At 38.9% G+C, this 17238-nt stretch overlaps 1 protein-coding gene across 1 annotated transcript in view; it reads right to left on the bottom strand.

Moving 5' to 3' along the window:
- Positions 1-760: 760 nt before the first annotated feature.
- The window catches only part of SYNDIG1 (synapse differentiation inducing 1), a gene marked incomplete at its 3' end in the record, with an annotated part of 191806 nt that continues 175328 nt past the window's right edge, over positions 761-17238 (bottom strand). The window contains exon 4 of the mRNA XM_080931011.1: positions 761-919. Within this exon, the coding sequence (XP_080787137.1) occupies positions 761-919 (159 nt within the window). The remainder of the gene's footprint in view (positions 920-17238) is intronic.

Raw genomic sequence — 17238 nt, 5'->3', positions numbered from 1 at the left:
GAAAACACTGGTTTTGTTTTTTCTGGTTTTTTTTTTTTTGTTTTTTGTTTTTGTTTTTTAGAGGAACTGTAGCTTCCTCTGCTTTAAGATTAATGAGGCCCCAGAACTGTGTATTGCTGGGTATCTGCAAGAAACCCCGATGCTCCAAGCTGGGACATCGTGCTGGGACTAAGTAGGGCCAGGGTAGGCATTATGTTCTTCTAATTTTGCATTCTCAGGCAGGCAGGATCCATCTGTGGACAGAGACAGAAGATCTCCAAGCAAGTACTTTCTTTTCCTTCTCAGCCCCACGTGTTCTTGACAAGGAAGCCACAAAGATGGAGTACACAAACAGGATTTAAGTGGGCCACAAGCTAGTGGTGACATGTCTCCTGCATTCTGCCTATTGCACCATATTCCATAAAAAATAAACATATTTAAACTGTTTGTATATTGCTAATGGGGTGATAGTCCAGGCACTGGCAGGCTGCAGAGCTGGGTTGTCATCTATCCAATAGAATTCATCCAGGGGCAGCCACTGGGATGGAATCTTTGGAACTTCCATGAGGAAGAATCAGCATTGCTGGTGACCTCATACTCTGCACAGTGCTGAAGATGAAGTTGAAGAATAAAAATAAAAGAAGTCCATGAGTATAAGATTCCAGGGCATCATGGAGTTGTTTGGCAATCACATGGACTGTACAGTAACACACAGGTGTCTCTTCTCTGCCCTCATACACCTGGCTTGGCTCCCCCTCCTTCATGCCAGTCTTTGGGAAGCTCACAGGTGGTTGTTTTTGGAGAGGTAGGCAATGAGGGCAACAGCTACACCCACGTAGATGCCAGTTCCAATAGTAATAGACAGCACTGCCAGAAACAGGGCTCTCCGGGAGCTGGTGCTGGCCTGATGGAAGTCTCCTTTGGCCACAGCTTTGTTTGTCTGCAGAGTTAGCAGAAAAAAAGAAAGGGAGAATGAACAAGTTAGGAAGAATAAAGTGTAGAGTTCTGCTTGTCTCCTTCCCAACCATTAATTAACTTTACTGGATTACAAACAGGTTTCACTAACACAGGCAAGGACAGAGGGTAACAGTATTTATTTTCATAAAGATTAGACTCCAGGTAAGCCTCTAGCTTAAAAAAAAATGCATCAGTGGTGTTTGTCACTGCTCCTCACATGACAAGTCCCAATTCTCTGATGTCTCAAGGAAGTCATATCTTAAACTATTCATGTGAGACCACTAATGTGAAGGCAGGGTCTCAGGAACGATGATGAGTGTGGCTCTCTTCTCTAGTTTCACCCTTTCTACTCAACAATGGAATTGCTCTCATTAGAAAAACAATTTCTAAAGCTCATTTTCAACTCCTATAACCCAACAGAAACACTGAGAAAGACACTATTTCTCATTTCCAAGAGAGAAAATTAGGGCATGATACTGTTAAATGTATCCCAGCAGCCTTGAGCTACCTATCTTTGGAATGCTATGGCACCCTTGATTTCTGACTGCTCCTCTTCCATGCTAGGATTGGTAACATTCATCTACTGGTAAAAGTATTCTGTATAAGGCCTTCATCTTTGTGCTTGAACACTTGTATACATAATGAGGCATTGATTTAGTTAGATTTGCACTTCTTGAGGTGATGAGGTAAAGAGTAATATAGAGAGTAGGTATTGGCTCAGAATCAGTATTTTGGTGTAGACATTGTAGGCCCTTCTTTAACTCTTCCTTTCCTTGTTATTTTCCAAAGTTAGGAATGGATACACTAGCCAAAGGAGAGGGAGATGGGTATTATCGATAGGTCTCATTCGTCTCTATAAGAACTCTGGAAAATATTTTGATCTGTTATGAGATATGAAACCAGCATGTAAAACATAGTCCTTCTTCTTGTCCGGAGATATGGCTATGGAGCTATCTCTATAATGGGTGTCTTGAGGCTAGGGGAAATCCAGAGATAATTTCAAAAGCCTGTGTCAATACTGAGGGACCTCTGAGCCAGTTCTAAAAACCCTCTGTTCTAGAACTGCTGAGGAACACAAGTATTTGTGTTCAGATTTTACTGGCTGGCTGGGACATTTTGCTATACTACACATGTTTCTTGATTCAGGAAGTAGTGTACTGTTGGTTTAAGTTGTAGCATTATGGAGGGACTGCATGAGTCACATGGCTCATGGGCTATTGGAATTGATGCTGCCAAGACACATGATCCCCTATAGCTCTAAGTGATACCCAGGAAGGCTAATCCTATGAAGCAGAGGACACTATAGACAACGTAAAAGTAGATTCCACTGTTCTGTGGAATCTCCTAACTCATTTTTATGATCATCCCTAAAATCTGTATTTTCTCACTGGCTGTACTTTTCAGGGTTAATCTGCATTATTTCTGCATTATATTTAGATAAAAGAGACAATCCTATTTACTTAACCTAAAAATAACAACATATATCATTAGTTGTGAATTTTCATTTTCTACAATCTCCTGATTTTGATTTAGTGAAATAGGGAATCTGTGATCTGTTCATAAGAACCCACATCTGCCTCTTCTCTAGGTACTGACTTCTGAATCTTGAAAGCTATATGTAGAAAGAAACTGTTATAAGCACCACCTGTCAAGAAAAAAGCTGATGGCCAATGAGCTAAGGCAGGAAATAGGAAGTGGGACACTGGCAAGAAGAGTGAGATTTCTGGGAGAATTTCTTGAGAATAAATGAAGACGCAGGGAGAAATTCAGGGGACAAAACAAGCAAGACAAGACTGGGAGACAGACTTGGGAGAAGGATGACTACCATCAGGTAGAGGAACTTGGAGACACCAAGGGGATTCTGAAGAGACTAGGAGGAAGAAGAGGAAGCAGCAGGCTGGAACTGAAAAGAGATAACTAAACAATTGGTAGACATAGAATAGATTGAATGGTTAAATAATTTAATAGCTAGTCAGGAAATAGGTCAAAATTTATGGTCTAAGCATTTAACAATAACTTATTAGCTTCAGAGTCATCATTCTGAGCACTAGGGCTAGGAAAGGAAAACTTGGAATTTAAAAATTATTTTTAAATCTAGTTCTTTTTTTTTCCTCCATCATTTCTTGTTTTGGTATTGAACTTGGAAGCTAACAGTGGACAAGGTTCTTATTAAGCAGAGTTGATGGAATTTAAAATAAGAAGCCTCCAAGGACAGTAGTAATTAATTAATTAAGCTATAATTAGCTGGGTTTTATTTTATCTAGCAATACTCCCAAACACTCCAATGTCCTATAACATAATTCACTGTAATTTCCATTCTTGGCATTAACCCCAAACAGCCGTGAGACATCAGAAATCTGCACAGCTTGCCACAGCCTGGTGTTATCCCAACCTGGTAAGCCTGGGCTAGAATGGAGGAGGGGAGGCAGAGGAAGCCCAGAGATGAGAATGAACCTACTTTATCTAATCAGGAAATTTCAAGACTATCTTTTGAGTGCTATTTCTCAATCTCATCAGAGTTGAACCCATAAGTACTTATTGTGGACTAGAACTTGTACTTCTCCTGTCCTCTGTCATCAACTGGAAGCCCAGAGTATGTCCATGGGTGGTGGTAGTGATGTTTGTGGGCAGTCAATAAGTATTAATGGGTGACCAAGTATATATGTGCTGAAATATAACCTTCAAAAGCCATGCACAGTTTAGCCCTTAGTAACTGATCTTTGTTTTCCAAGGGTAAAAGAAGGGAGACATAGCTTACCCATCCCTACACTTGAGTTCTGGTCCTGTTCTGAAGGTTCTGAGCACAGGAAGCCAAAGAACTCATATCCAAAGTCTCCATGTCTGAAACTCAATGTTAATCCTTCCTTCTCATAGCCTGCCTTAGAGAACTTACTCTATATTTTTTCTTCAGTTCTTAAACGTTTCTTTCAACAGATACTCAGGGTGTATGAAAAAAGGACAGTATAGTAGAAATGGTCCAAAAATCAAGTTAGTAAGGTTAGGCTGTACTTCAGCAAGGCACTCAACATTCGCCCTTCCTAAAACCAGAGAATTCCTGGGGTCTCAGGGCTATGAGAATAGTCCTTTTATCTCAGAAAATAGATAACTGTGGCCCTGGGTTCTTGTCCTTTTAGGAGGCATCAAATTGGAAGAAATTACTCTCTCCTAGCTGACTACATCAGGATCTATGGCATGTTTATTACTCTATATGGAAGTAGGAATACTCAGCCTATCTGCATGTGGTGGAGGCAAGACTGTGTACTGTTGCAATAAATATTAAGAAAGGAATTCTTGTCTCTTTATCAACCCTGAGGTCTTACTCTGTGGGTGCTGCTTCTAATATGGAGCTGGGCACATGGACTCTGTCACTTGGTCACAAGCCATATTCTCCACATGGCTCTCTTCTCTGGTGGTTTACTCCACATGCCCTGGTGCTTCTGCTCCCATCTCGGGTGGACTTACTGCCCTGGCCAGCACAAACATGACTCTAAGGCCCAGTAGCTTTTCATACAGGTTTATTTATAAAACTCTCAATCCACAAACCCTCTACATAATAAGATTACATCAAATAGACAAAGGTAAAAACTGCCTTTCTATATGGGATAAAAGACCTATAAAATCCATAAAATATTCATACCTACCCAACACCAATTAAGTTCACCTGGGTCCAGTTCAGCCTTCCCGAGTTCCATCTTGATCTTCCTCTCTCCCTCTTTCTCCTTTCCGACCCTCTCTCCACCTTCCCTTCCCCCACCCAATCACCAGCTCTCACCTTTATTTTACTAATTAAAATGGGGAGATTCTGATGAAGTCACCTGAGTACATGACTAGGCAGCCCTTCTTAGGGAAGTGGAATTAACATCAAAATACAAATGGCTGCAGGACAATCTACAACATTTCCCTCTTTTGGTCCCATTAAAAGGCTCTTTTCCCTCAACTATAAAATGAGTACAACTATTGCCATTCTATAATTTATGAAATATGAGGCAGCCTTAACTCCCACTCTATCATTTTTGCCTATTAAATAAAGCACTTTGCCATCTATCCTAAAAGACTATAATTTTACACCAGACTTATATCTTGGTTTTAGATTGTATGTCATCAGAAAACCACCCTTTTAGATCTATATTATTTTCTTAACACCAAACAGATGGTTTGTCTATGAGGCTACCAGTCTTCAACCAGATCAGAAACCCCAGAATGATTAATAATACCTGACATATAAGAAGCATAAAACACAGCTTCCAAAACTAGCCAATTTATAGAGACAGAAGATCACTTGGACAGTCCCTCATCCTTTAAAACATTGGAGCATCAGTATTAAGCCTTCTGACCCAGAATCATATTTAACAGATCTTTGTAATGCAGAATTTTAAAGGTCTGATAATTCTGGCTTTGCAAAAATTATTAGTCAATGATTCCACATATAGTGTCCCTTTGTGAACAGTATTGTCTGTAGATGAATGAGGTAATATTGCCTAGTGGCTGTCTTGCCACAACTGGAGCAACTCTATTGATGCTCAATTTATTATTAGAGTCTAAGAACAGGTGCTTTCAGAAGCAGACAGGTCTCTCATCAAATGATCTTTAATAATAAAAAGTCTACAAATATCATATTCTGTGGACTTCTGATGCCGTTGAAGATTATCTATCTACACAAAGCATCTCTGAACTGTAAAGCCTTGACTACTCTTGGCCATCTTTAATTAAAATTATCTTAAAAAAACACCCTTTAATGACTCAGAACCATGAGTTTGTTATCTAACTTTCAACTAGAATTGTTTAATGAGCTAAAAACAGTGTATAAACTTTAAATCTGTATCAAATCAATTTTATAGCACTGGAAAGATTATAACTTTAATTTTGCATCAATTAGAAAGATTTCTACCAATGAAGATATGACTTTAGCTTAGTTACCAAAATAAGATTATGGCTGCATAATCAAATCTGGCTAATTCTTCCCTGTATGATTGTGACCATTCCTAAATTCTTAATAAAAACAACCTTATAATAACCACTTTGGGCACCAAGGTATAACTTGGCTCTTCGTGGCTTCCAGAGTTGTATAGATTAGATTAAAAAAGATCAAACAAAATATTTCTTGATACTAAAATGTTTTCTGTTGAGTATATATATTACAGAATGTACAGCTATGGTGAAGCTTGTCTTCAAAATGATAAACTGGTCTGATTTCAGATATTAGAGACTACAATAATAGGCAGGGTGGCTTTCCTTCTTGAGGCCTGTCTTGTTTCTTTATTCCCTTCCCCCCTTCTAAATTCTCAATGCCCATTTATACAGCTTGAAGAAGCTAGAGTCATCTCCCAATTCCCTGGACTTTGGAGGGTGAAATTAATATCAAAATACAAATGACCGCAGGACAATTCACAACAGTGTACAGGTGTCTTCTTTACAAAAAAGGTTTAGACCAGGTCAAGTAGTCTAGCTGCTCTTGATCACTCTGTTGAGGAAGGGAAAGGAGGAGAGGAGGGACAAGCAACAGATGTAACTAGTGCTTCCAGGCGACAGAGACAAGATGGGGGTGGGGAAGTTGGCTGGAATAACCAGTGTCTACAATAATTAGGAACCTTGATTTATCTACACTCTGTTCCACACAAGAAACTCCTGTGGCAAAAGTGAGTGTTTAGAAAGCCAACCAGAACACTGGTCTCAAGATATCCTGTGAGTGTGGAAATAGTTCTTGCTTGTATGTAAACTAGCCTCTTGCCTGATACCTGAACTAACCTATAGCTCTCTGTCTCAGAATAGGCCTCATTTGTCACAGTAAGAAAGTTCATGATTCCATGACATTCACTGCCTTTAGGTGCTCAGAGTAGCTTTCTGTGTACTTTGAGATCCTAAAAGTTTGACCTGAATGCCAAAAAGTTCAGGTATCTCGAGAAGGTATCACCATCCCTGGTTGTAGTACTGAGACTGCACACTGTGGAATATGTGTTGTGTCCCATTGTGATGTGTTCTGGCTGAGATCTGTGCTCATGCCTGATTGACTAGCACTACTAATGAGAATTGTACCACAGACTGACCCGGGCAATAGTTCAAATTCAAATTCTGCAGTACTTTTCTCCTGTCCTCCTGTCCTTTCATGCATCCCTCATGAAAATCCCACATCCCACTTCTTGAACAAAGGTAGCCTTGGAACTATGTAGATTAAGGTGGTCTCATACACATAGAGATGCACCTGACTCTACCTTCTGAGTGCTGGGATTAAAGGTAAGTACCACCATACTTGGACTTCATGTTCCTCTTTTCAGTGCAGTTCTATTTTCTGCACTCCCCACCTCCACTCAGGAAGGCATATCCTTCTAACACGCGCCAGGTAGTTGTCTAGAAATCCATGCTTATGATTGTATATACCTATAGATTGCTGTAAGTGCTATCACACTTAACTGACAGTTTAGCTGAATATATAGCTGAGCTGGAACCTTTTCCTTTCTCTAATTCTTACAACTTTTCTCATGCATGTCTCATTTCTAACACTTATCAGTTCAGCATTAGGAACACTCAGTTTATTTATGTGACCACTTCCTTCTCTCTAGAAACATTTAAGGGTGCCATCATTCCTGGTATTCTAAAATGTCAAAGTAAAACTCCTTGCTATTCAACTGGTGAATAAATTTTCCACCTGTCTCTTTATTTCTCTCTGTGTGTACTACCATCCACCTATGCCCTTTGTTACACTTTAGAAGATTTTACCTTAGCTATTCCCTAAGCCCCTTTATGGGATTTTATTCTGAGTATCACACTGCTATATTTCTAAGGACCCTTCTTGTTCTCTCATTGCTACATATTTACTTCCTTGTTTTGCTTTAGAAAATTATTTTCACTTTTTAGCTCTCTGAAAATATTATTTGCAAATTTTTAAAAATGTTCTTTACCCTGCATGTGCCTATAGCCCAGAACCTGCGTAAGGGTTCCTTCATTTCGTTCAGGTCTCACTTTAGGACCAGGCATGATTTGGTCAGGCAATTTCATGATGTTACTTAATATTTCAGAACATGGAAAGGCTGACAGGTATATGAGGCTGATGCTCATTGGATTTTCATTGGTACCTTTCAGGCCCTACTGCCTGTGCTACACCCTCTCTGGTCTGATCACATCTTTTGTGAATATCATCAACATTGTTTCTGGTGTCTCCATGTCCTTTTTCTGTTCCTTTATGGTTTTGTTTCCTTTTTCCTCTTATTGTAATATTAAAAATGTTTCTAGGACAGGAACTAATATAGTAGAAAATCTTTAGCTTCATGTGTCGCTGAAAATATTTCCTTTTATTATAAATGTAATTCCAGTCAGGCTTTGTTCCAAGAATGATGCTGAAACCAATATTAAGTGCATACAGCAATGTAAAGTTGGTCCCAGAAAAGGCCAATGATAATGTAGAGGCAGGAAATGTAAGCAAAGGGCTGTCATAGAATATGAAGCCATGGTATGATGAGTTGTATATGCTTGGTCCATACTGTGGCACTATTAAGAGATGTGGCCTTTCTGCAGTAGGTGTAGCCTTGTTGGAGTAGGCATGTCATTATGGTCATGGGTTTAAAAACCTTCTTCCTAGCTGTCTGGAAGCCAGTCTTCTCCTAGCTGCCTTTGGAACAAGAAGTGGGACTGTCAGCTCCTCCAGCTCTATGCCTACCTGGATACTGCCATGCTCCTGCATTGATGGTAAAGAACTGAACCTCTGAACCTGTAAGACAGACCCAATTAAATGTGTCTTTTATAAGAGTTGTCTTGGCCATGGTGTCTGATCACAGCAATAAAACTCTAACTAAAACACATGGTCATGTAGATCTTAGTAAAGACATGTGTAAAATATTTTGAGCTATTCCCTGAAGGCAAACCTCTAGGATGTTCAGTTCAGTTCCCTCCATCACTGCTATGGACAAGCTCCTTCCAAGATCTTACTCTCCCAAACACTTACCCTCCCCATCCATGACCTGTTACTCTCTTATGAGCTTTCCAGTAGTCACAGGTCCTTTGCAATGAGACTTCAAGAGCCAATGTACATAGAGGTCACACTGATACCATATGCTGTGTCTAAAACAATTATTTCACGTTGTTTCCATGACCTCCCATATCCCAATCTACAATCCATTGTGTTGATTTGGAATAGAAAAATGCTACCTTCACCCATGCGTGATGTGACTCACAAAAAGTCTTCTTGCTTGAAGTGGTGATACATTTCTATAATCCCAGCTAATAAGGATGGGGTAAAGGGATCAGGAGTTTGTCACTAGCCAGAGCTATATAATAAGCCTTTTTTTCTTAATGACTAAGCTTACTGTTCCTAGAACTAACAATGTTCTACATGAGGCTGGACATGTTCAAGGACACGATGCAGTCAGAAAGCTCTTCTGATTTTTCTTCTACTTTGTAGACATCAATGGGGATGGGAAGGGTTAGAGCTAGGAGATAGAGCAGTGCAAAGTGTAGTAAGGGCAACCCTGGATTGAAAACTGAAAATGTAAGAGGGTTCAGGGTGGAAGTTAATTGACAGGTATCAGCTTAATCTTACCATTCAGTTTTACTTGGAGAAATGTCCAGTTATTAATTCTTCCCCTTCTAAGCCTCTGACTGGCTTCTTAGTCAACTACCTACTTTTGAATGAAAACCAAACTGCTCACATTTCATTCCCTGCTGATGACTTCCCTGTGGATATGGAGGGGACTGACTGTCCTAATTATCTGTTGCTGTGTAGTAAGTTAGTTCATAGCCGTTGAACTATACCTGTGATTTACGAGTCAGGAATTCAGGTCAGACCATCTATCTTCTATTCCTTTGGTATTAAATAGGGTCACTTAGTATCTAACTGGTGGGTGTGCTCTTCTAAAGAATCCAATATGGTTTCATCAATACCAAACATTTTCCCCTCTCCACCATGATGTCTATTGATAGCTGCACTTCCTGAGTCACACCTCAGGTCTCCATATGAGAGAAAACAAGGAGGAAACACAACAGAAGACTCAGAGAAGACCCTCTACTGTGTTCATTTGGTTACAGGTTAGTCACTGGAGCTAAAACATATTCTAGAAAATAGAACATAGTTGGGGGGCATGTCACCAATCACCCACAATGATGGTCTTTTTCCTCAGCTACTCCTTCTCACATACATAGTCATGCTCCAGAGTCTTTATCTATGAGGAAGTATTCCAAAACTCATTGCTGGTCTTCTAATTTGGGTAGTGGAGTATGTTTCCCTTATTTTAAATATATGTCAAAACAACTCCAAGCACAGAAATTATAGCTGTTTAAAACACCTTAATATGTCCAATTAATGTGCATTAATAAATGATTCTTTTAAAAAACCTATTTTTTCCTTATGCCATTATTACTGTGGTTTACTCAGGTTCAGGTTTTATTCTTTGTTACTTAGGAGTAGTGTAGCCTGCTACAGTTAGGGCATTTAGATAAGTTCTGGGAGAGGCAAGATTCTATCAACCAACCCATGATTTCTTGCCATTTATTTATTTACCTGGTCATTCATTCATTCATTCATTCATTCAATTTTAACAAAGAAAGGCATTTGTGACAATTTGTATAGTTCTGGGAATGGTCTCAAGATAGTGTTTGAGACATTTAAACTTTTAGCAGAGCTTCTCTACAGGGAAACAAAATGGACAAAATGTAGCATGTTGATTTTTTAATAAAGTTGTTATCAAATACAAATAATTTAGAGTAGCATGGAGACACAGTAAAAACAAATGTGAATACAATATAAGAAACAAGAGTCAGGAAAGAGTAGCTCAATGGCTTTGAGGCCAATGTAATCTTTTAGAGGTACAAGGTATACTGGAGTTTCAAGGAACTTGTGTTTGTTTTCATATTATGAAATAGTCAACTGAAATATATTGCAACCTGACTACTTATGGGCTTTGCTTGACATCAGCATGCTAAGGCAGTCACTGGTCCCAGCTTGGCAACTATGCCAGAGTATGAGTCCCAAGATCCACTGCTTATGCTAGAGAACAACCTTTTTCTTACATGGAGAATTCATATAACATTCAGAGCTGACTTTATTTTATTTTATTTTATTTTATTTTATTATAGTTCAAGTGAAACAAGGATGGAAAGGATGCTGTTCCACCAGGATGCCTGCCTCTCCCCCTCTCTCCCTTTTCCTCTCCTCTCCCTCCCTCCCTTCCTCTTTCCCTCCCTCCCTCCCTCCCTCCCTTCCTCCTTCCCTCCTTCCCTCCCTCCTTCCTTCCCTTCCTCCCTCCTTCCCTCCCTCCCTCCCTCTCTCCGTCTCTCTCTCTCTCTCTCTCTCTCTCTCTCTCTCTCTCTCTCTCTCTCTCTCTCTCTCTCTCTCTCTCTGTGTGTGTGTGTGTGTGTGTGTGTGTGTGTATCAAAGCCAGTCTTGATAGCTCCTAGCTCTAAAGAAGCTCCAGTTCAGGAGCCATAATAAAAATACAAAGTTAGATACAATGCTATAATGCTTATGGGCCTTTTGGTCAGCTGAACCTGGTACAAACTAAGCAAAGTGTCAATTTGGAATGCAGCTTGCAGAGTTGTATCTTTCTATTTTTAAATGTAGTGTCTTCCAGAAGGGAGAAACAATATCATAAAGATGCCCAACATTTATGGAATTTATTTTTACATGCCATAAAATAGCAAACAGAGACTGAGAAAAAATAAGACAGGAATTTCTGAGAGTGATGCTTGGGTTCTGACTCTTACCCAGTGCCTGCTCTTAGGTCTGTACATACTGACCCTATGCTGTCTTACTAAAAACTGTGATAGCATGGCCCAGATGACTGGTCTGAATGTGTATCTGGATAATTCTATACCCAGGATAGCCCAACTGTGCTTCCTGTATAAAGTATGTGAAAGATAAATGTGTACTACAGGAAGAAATGATTACTTACTTTAAAAAATGTTTTTAGTGATTCTTTAAAAATTTTATTTAATCTATTTCAACCAGATTCATTGTTCTCTCCCAAGTTTTCCCCCAACTTGAATTGTATGAATTTTTTGTTTTGTTTTCTAAGACTTTTTGGTTTTTCAAGGGCCTTTTGTCACTGTTATTTAGATTGATGTTCACCTGTGAAAGAACCCAATTTGTATTCCACTAAGATGGTAACGTGACCTAGCCCTATGACAGAAATTATGTTGGTGGTGTGTAGTGTGCATCCAGGAGACAGATCTGAGGGTTATAGCTGACTTTCTGATGCTTTGATGTGGAAAGAAGATATAGTGTTCATTGAGGAGAGAGCCCTTGAATAAAACCAGAAATTTGGACGTGTCCTCTCTATGCAAAGGGCTGGAGACTCCTCCTCTATACTGGAGAAATCAGCAAGCTCTGTGTTTGCCCTGGCCCTTGAGTAAGCAATAAAACCAAGGCCAGGCTAATGAGAGGTGTGGGCTTTCTGCTTATTATATTCAACGCTCAAGTGCCCTGCTGAGAAATTAAAATACAAATGGATTCAGCACTCAAGTGGAAAAAAATTAACCGGCAAAGATGGTCTCTAAGGACAATGACAATCCACAGCTACAGCTCATGGGTTTCCAGCAGAGAAAAAAATATGAACCTGGCTCTATTTAGACCTACAGTGGGAAATTATAAACTGCAGGTACACAAGAGGTAGATGAGAATATCACTGAAAGCAAAATTGTCACTTCCAGAATCATGTTTTTTCAAAGTAATTCTATTTTAATCTAGTTGTAGAAATCTAAGAGAGTACAATTGTAAAAGACTAGAGGTCTATGACAATCTAATGTTCTAAACTTTGTTAGACACAGGTGAAGAAAGAGTTTGTGTTCTGGAAGATTTTTTTTTCTTTTAATATCAGCAAGTCAGGCATAGAAAAGCACAGAGATGATAACCTCTAAGAAGATATAGCACACAGTAAGAGCATGGAGTAAGGTAAAAAATATTCAAAGCAATGGCTGAGGACTATCCAAACTGAATCAGAAGATGGGATCTAAGTAAACTAGATGGGTTTAGTCCTGAATAGAATAAATGAGAGTGAAGACATGGAGACAGCATGGTGGAACTGCAGAGCAAAACCAGGAAGAATCATCAAAGGTTCCGTTCAAAGGCCTTCCTATCCTTACTTTATGATTGACCGCTCATCAACACCCATAGATTCAACTACATTCTTCATGTACTGAACCTCTGTTTTCTAACTTTAGCCCCCACCCATATACATATCTAGGTACCACTACTTGATTACCTTGCTAAAACCACAGATAAACTTATCATCATCCTAGCTGGCCACTGGCAATATAGGGAGTCTTGCTCATCACCATTTCACTTGATGATCTGTCACAATGACTAATAACTTTAAATTCAGACTCCCCTTTGTTACTCTCAAATTCATCTAGACAGTCTTATCTGTCCTGTCCCCATCTGGCTGCATTGGAGAGCACCAAAAAATGTACACATTCTATAATTGTTTCCTTTTCTACATTCTCTTGTCTCTTCTTAGGACATCCCTTAAAAGCTTTTCAACTTTAGGGATCCTCTAAGGCCTTCAAGTCTTGTTTTACCTCCTGTACGTGTCCTGTTTTTTCTTTTCTTTTTTCTTTTTTTGTTTTTGTTTTTGTTTTTTTCCAGACCCACTGGCCACTCCTATTGGATCCTCATCCAACCTTAGTGCATTTGGCCAGTCTCCCCAGAAGGATATCTCCCAGTCTTAACATAAGTAAATTCTTTCTTATCCAATACTTCTAGTCATACTGCTTCTTTGCCCATATTTTAATTGTCAATAGTTAGCATTGCAGCTTGCTCATGGGTGACACTGGATATTCCTTTAATAAAGGGTTTTCCCAGTTCTTGTTTTACAGCCTTATAAAATTATCTAAGCTACCTTCTTCAGCATGAGTTAAAAAAATATGGTGATGATATGAATAGTCTAGGTGCTAGCCTTCATCAGCCATGAGTATTCTAGAGCTGACTGTAGAAATAGAATTTGTCACTAGTGGCTTGTTTTCTATGTTGCTGTACCTGTCTTCAATACTAATTTCAGATATATGGCTCATCTTATACTGGCTTGCTTAGCAAAGGTGTTAAGTTTTAACTTCCTTTAATTGCTTTGTGTCTGCAGCCAGGGTATAGGTATGTTGGGCCAGGGCCGGGCACATATCTAGCTTCTGATTTTCTCCCTAGAACCCCATTGCTTTCCAATGGTGGAGGAGTCTACTAGACAGACTACTACCCCTCAGAATCCACTCTTTTGCAGGCCTAAATTTTGTTTTTATTTTCTTGAGGCAAGAGCTTAAACTAACATGAAATATGTGATGATACATTAGCAGCAAGGGAGTCTGGTGTCAGAATTTATTTGATGGGTGAAATAAAGCTGAAGGAGACCCCTAGTAAGTACCGTATTCTTTGTGTCTTCATATTTCCGGTGTGGACACACCAAGAAGGGAAAAGGCTTTAAATCACAAACCCACATAAACTTTATCTCTTACTAGAAAATACTCACTTTAAAAGAAGAGCTCTAGTAGTTAGATATTTTGAATCATTGGGGTATTTCGGTGTGCCAAAATGTGATAGACTGAATATTTATTTTCCTATTGGGTCCTTATGCTAAAGCCCATTTCCCAGTGAGAAGAGCAGCTGAGACCTTTGTGGTCAAAAGGTGGAGCTTATTCTAGGACTAATTTCCTTATAGGTAAATGAAAAATTCGGAGCATCTTAGTCTTTCATATAGGACACAGAACATAGATGCCTGTAACCTAGAAAATAGACCTGACAAGTATCTACTGGAACATGAGCGCCAATAACTCATATCCTTCAGGTAGGACCCAAAGGTTCTATGATCTCACAAAACAGTACTACCAGCCAGGGGTCAAGTGTTCAAACACTGGAGCTTATAGAAACCATTTAACACCAGTCCATAGCAAGGTGCTGGTTCTGGCTAGTTTATGTCAACTTGACACAAGCTGCTTATTTGGGAAGAGAAACTTGAATTACAAAATTTTCTGTATCATATTGGCATCTGAGGTATTTTCTCATGGATGATTGATGTGGAGGTCCTAGAAACTTGTGAGTGGTACCACTGATGAACTAATGGTGCTGGGTGCTTTAAGAAAGTTAACTTCAGTACAAGTAAATAGCTCCATGGTCTCTGCATCACTTTTTTGACTCCAGGTTTTAGCCCTGCTTGAGTTCTTTTTTTCTTAATTGAACAACTTTATTTTAAAAAACAAAGATAAATGTACAGATTTTAAGCATTCTTACATAAAAGGATAAGAATACATTTTTGTCAGTACTTGATTTTTTTTAAAGGTTTGATAGTATGCATTGAAATCTTACTAGTTACAATGAGCACAAAGTACATGTAAAACAGGATGTAACCTGAAAATAGTCAAAGTTTTCTTGGTGTATAAAGATTAAGCATAATGGTTTTTCATTTTCTTTCTTTTTTTGGCCTTTGTTTTTTCTTGAACTACTTATAGTTTGTGAGTTATTTCTGGGGTGTTCAGAGCTATCTGGGGTGAGTATCCAATTATCAGTGACTGTATATTATGTCTGTTCTTTTGTGACTGGATTGTCTCACTAAGGATGATATTCTCTAGATGCATCCCTTTTCTTAAGAATTTCATAAAGTCATTGTTTCTGAGAGCTGAGTAGTACTCCATTGTGTAAATATACCACAATTTTTGTATCCATTCATCTATGAAGGACATCTGGGTTCTTTCCAGCTTCTGGCTATTATAAATAGGGCTGCTATGTGGTGCATGTGTCTTTGTTGTATGTTGGAGCTTCTCTGGAGTATATGGGCAGAAGTGGAATAACTGGGTCTTCAGGCAATACTATGTCCAATTTTCAGAGGAATCACCAGACTGATTTCCAGAGTGGTTGTACCAGTTTACAACCCCACCAACAGTGGAGAAGTGTTCCTCTTTCTCTGCATCCTCATCAGCATCTGCTGTCATCTGAATTTTTGATCTTAGCCATTCTGGTTGGTGTGAGGTGGAATCTCAGGGTTGTTTTGATTTGCATTTCCCTGATAGCTAATGATGTCAAGCACTTCTTTAGATGCTTTTCAGCCATTCAATATTCCTCAATTGAGAACTTTTTGTTTAGATCTGTACCCCATTTTTTAATAGGGTTCTCTGATTCTCTGGTGTCTAACTTCTTGAGTTCTTTGTATACCTTAGATGTTAGGCCTCTCTCACATGTGGGATGGGTAAAGATCTTTTTCCAATCTGTTGGCTGCCATTTTGTTTTCTTTTTTCTTTTTTTTAAACACCTTTATTAAAACAAAGATAAATGTACAGATTTCAAGCATTTTTTGCGTAAAATTATACAATACATTTTTGTCAGTACTTTTTTTCAGATTTTAAAATAATTTTTACATAAATCTATATGAATAGTCAGTACTTGATCTTTTTAAAGGTTTGACAGTATGCATCAAAAACCCAATAGTTACAGAGAGCACAAAGTACATGCAAAACAAAATGAAACATGGGAATAGTCAAACTTTTCTTGTTGTATAAAGATTTTTTTGTTTTGTTTTGTTTTGTTTTCTTTATTTCGTGGACTTCATACAGTCTGTGAGTTGGTTCTGGGGTAGTGCGAGCCTCTGGTGTTAGCATCCCACTATCAGTGACTGCATATTATGTCTGTTCTTTTGTGACTGGGTTATCTCACTAAGAATGATATTCTCTAGATGCAGCCATTTTCTTAAAAACTTGGTCGAGTCATTGATTTGGTGGCTGAGTAGTATTCCATTGTGTAAATGTACCACAAATTTTGTATCCATTCAACTTCTGAAGGACATCTGGGTTCTTTCCAGCTTCTGGCTATATAAATAGAGCTGCTATGTACATTGTGGTGCATATATCTTTGTTGTGTACTAAGGTGTCTCTGGGGTATATGCCCAGGAGTGGAATAGCTGGGTCTTCAGGTAGTATTATGTCCAATTTTCTGAGGTATTGCCAGACTGATTTCCAGAGTGGTTGTATTAGTTTGCAACCCCACCAACAGTGGAGAAGTGTTCCTCTTTCTCCGCAGCCTCGCCAGCATCGGTTGTCATCTGAGTTTTGGATCTTGTCCAATCTGACTGGTGTGAGGTAAAATCTCAGGGTTGTTTTGATTTGCATTTTTCTGATGGCTAAGGATGTTGATCACTTCCTCAGATATTTCTCAGCCATTCGATATTCCTCAACCGAGAACGTTTTGTTTAGTTCTGTACCCCATTTTTTAATAGCGTTATTTGATTCTCTGTTGTCTAGCTTTTAGAGTTCTTTGTATACCTTAGATATTAGGTCTCTATCTGAGGTGGAGTTGGTAAAGATCTTTTCCCATTCAGTTGGCTGCCATTTTGTTTTCTTGACAAT

Source organism: Micromys minutus (genome assembly GCF_963924665.1).
Source record: "Micromys minutus genome assembly, chromosome: 17".
NCBI classification, from domain to species: Eukaryota; Metazoa; Chordata; class Mammalia; order Rodentia; family Muridae; genus Micromys; species Micromys minutus.
Note: the sequence above shows the minus strand (reverse complement) of the source record. Positions and strands in the feature narration are given on the sequence as shown.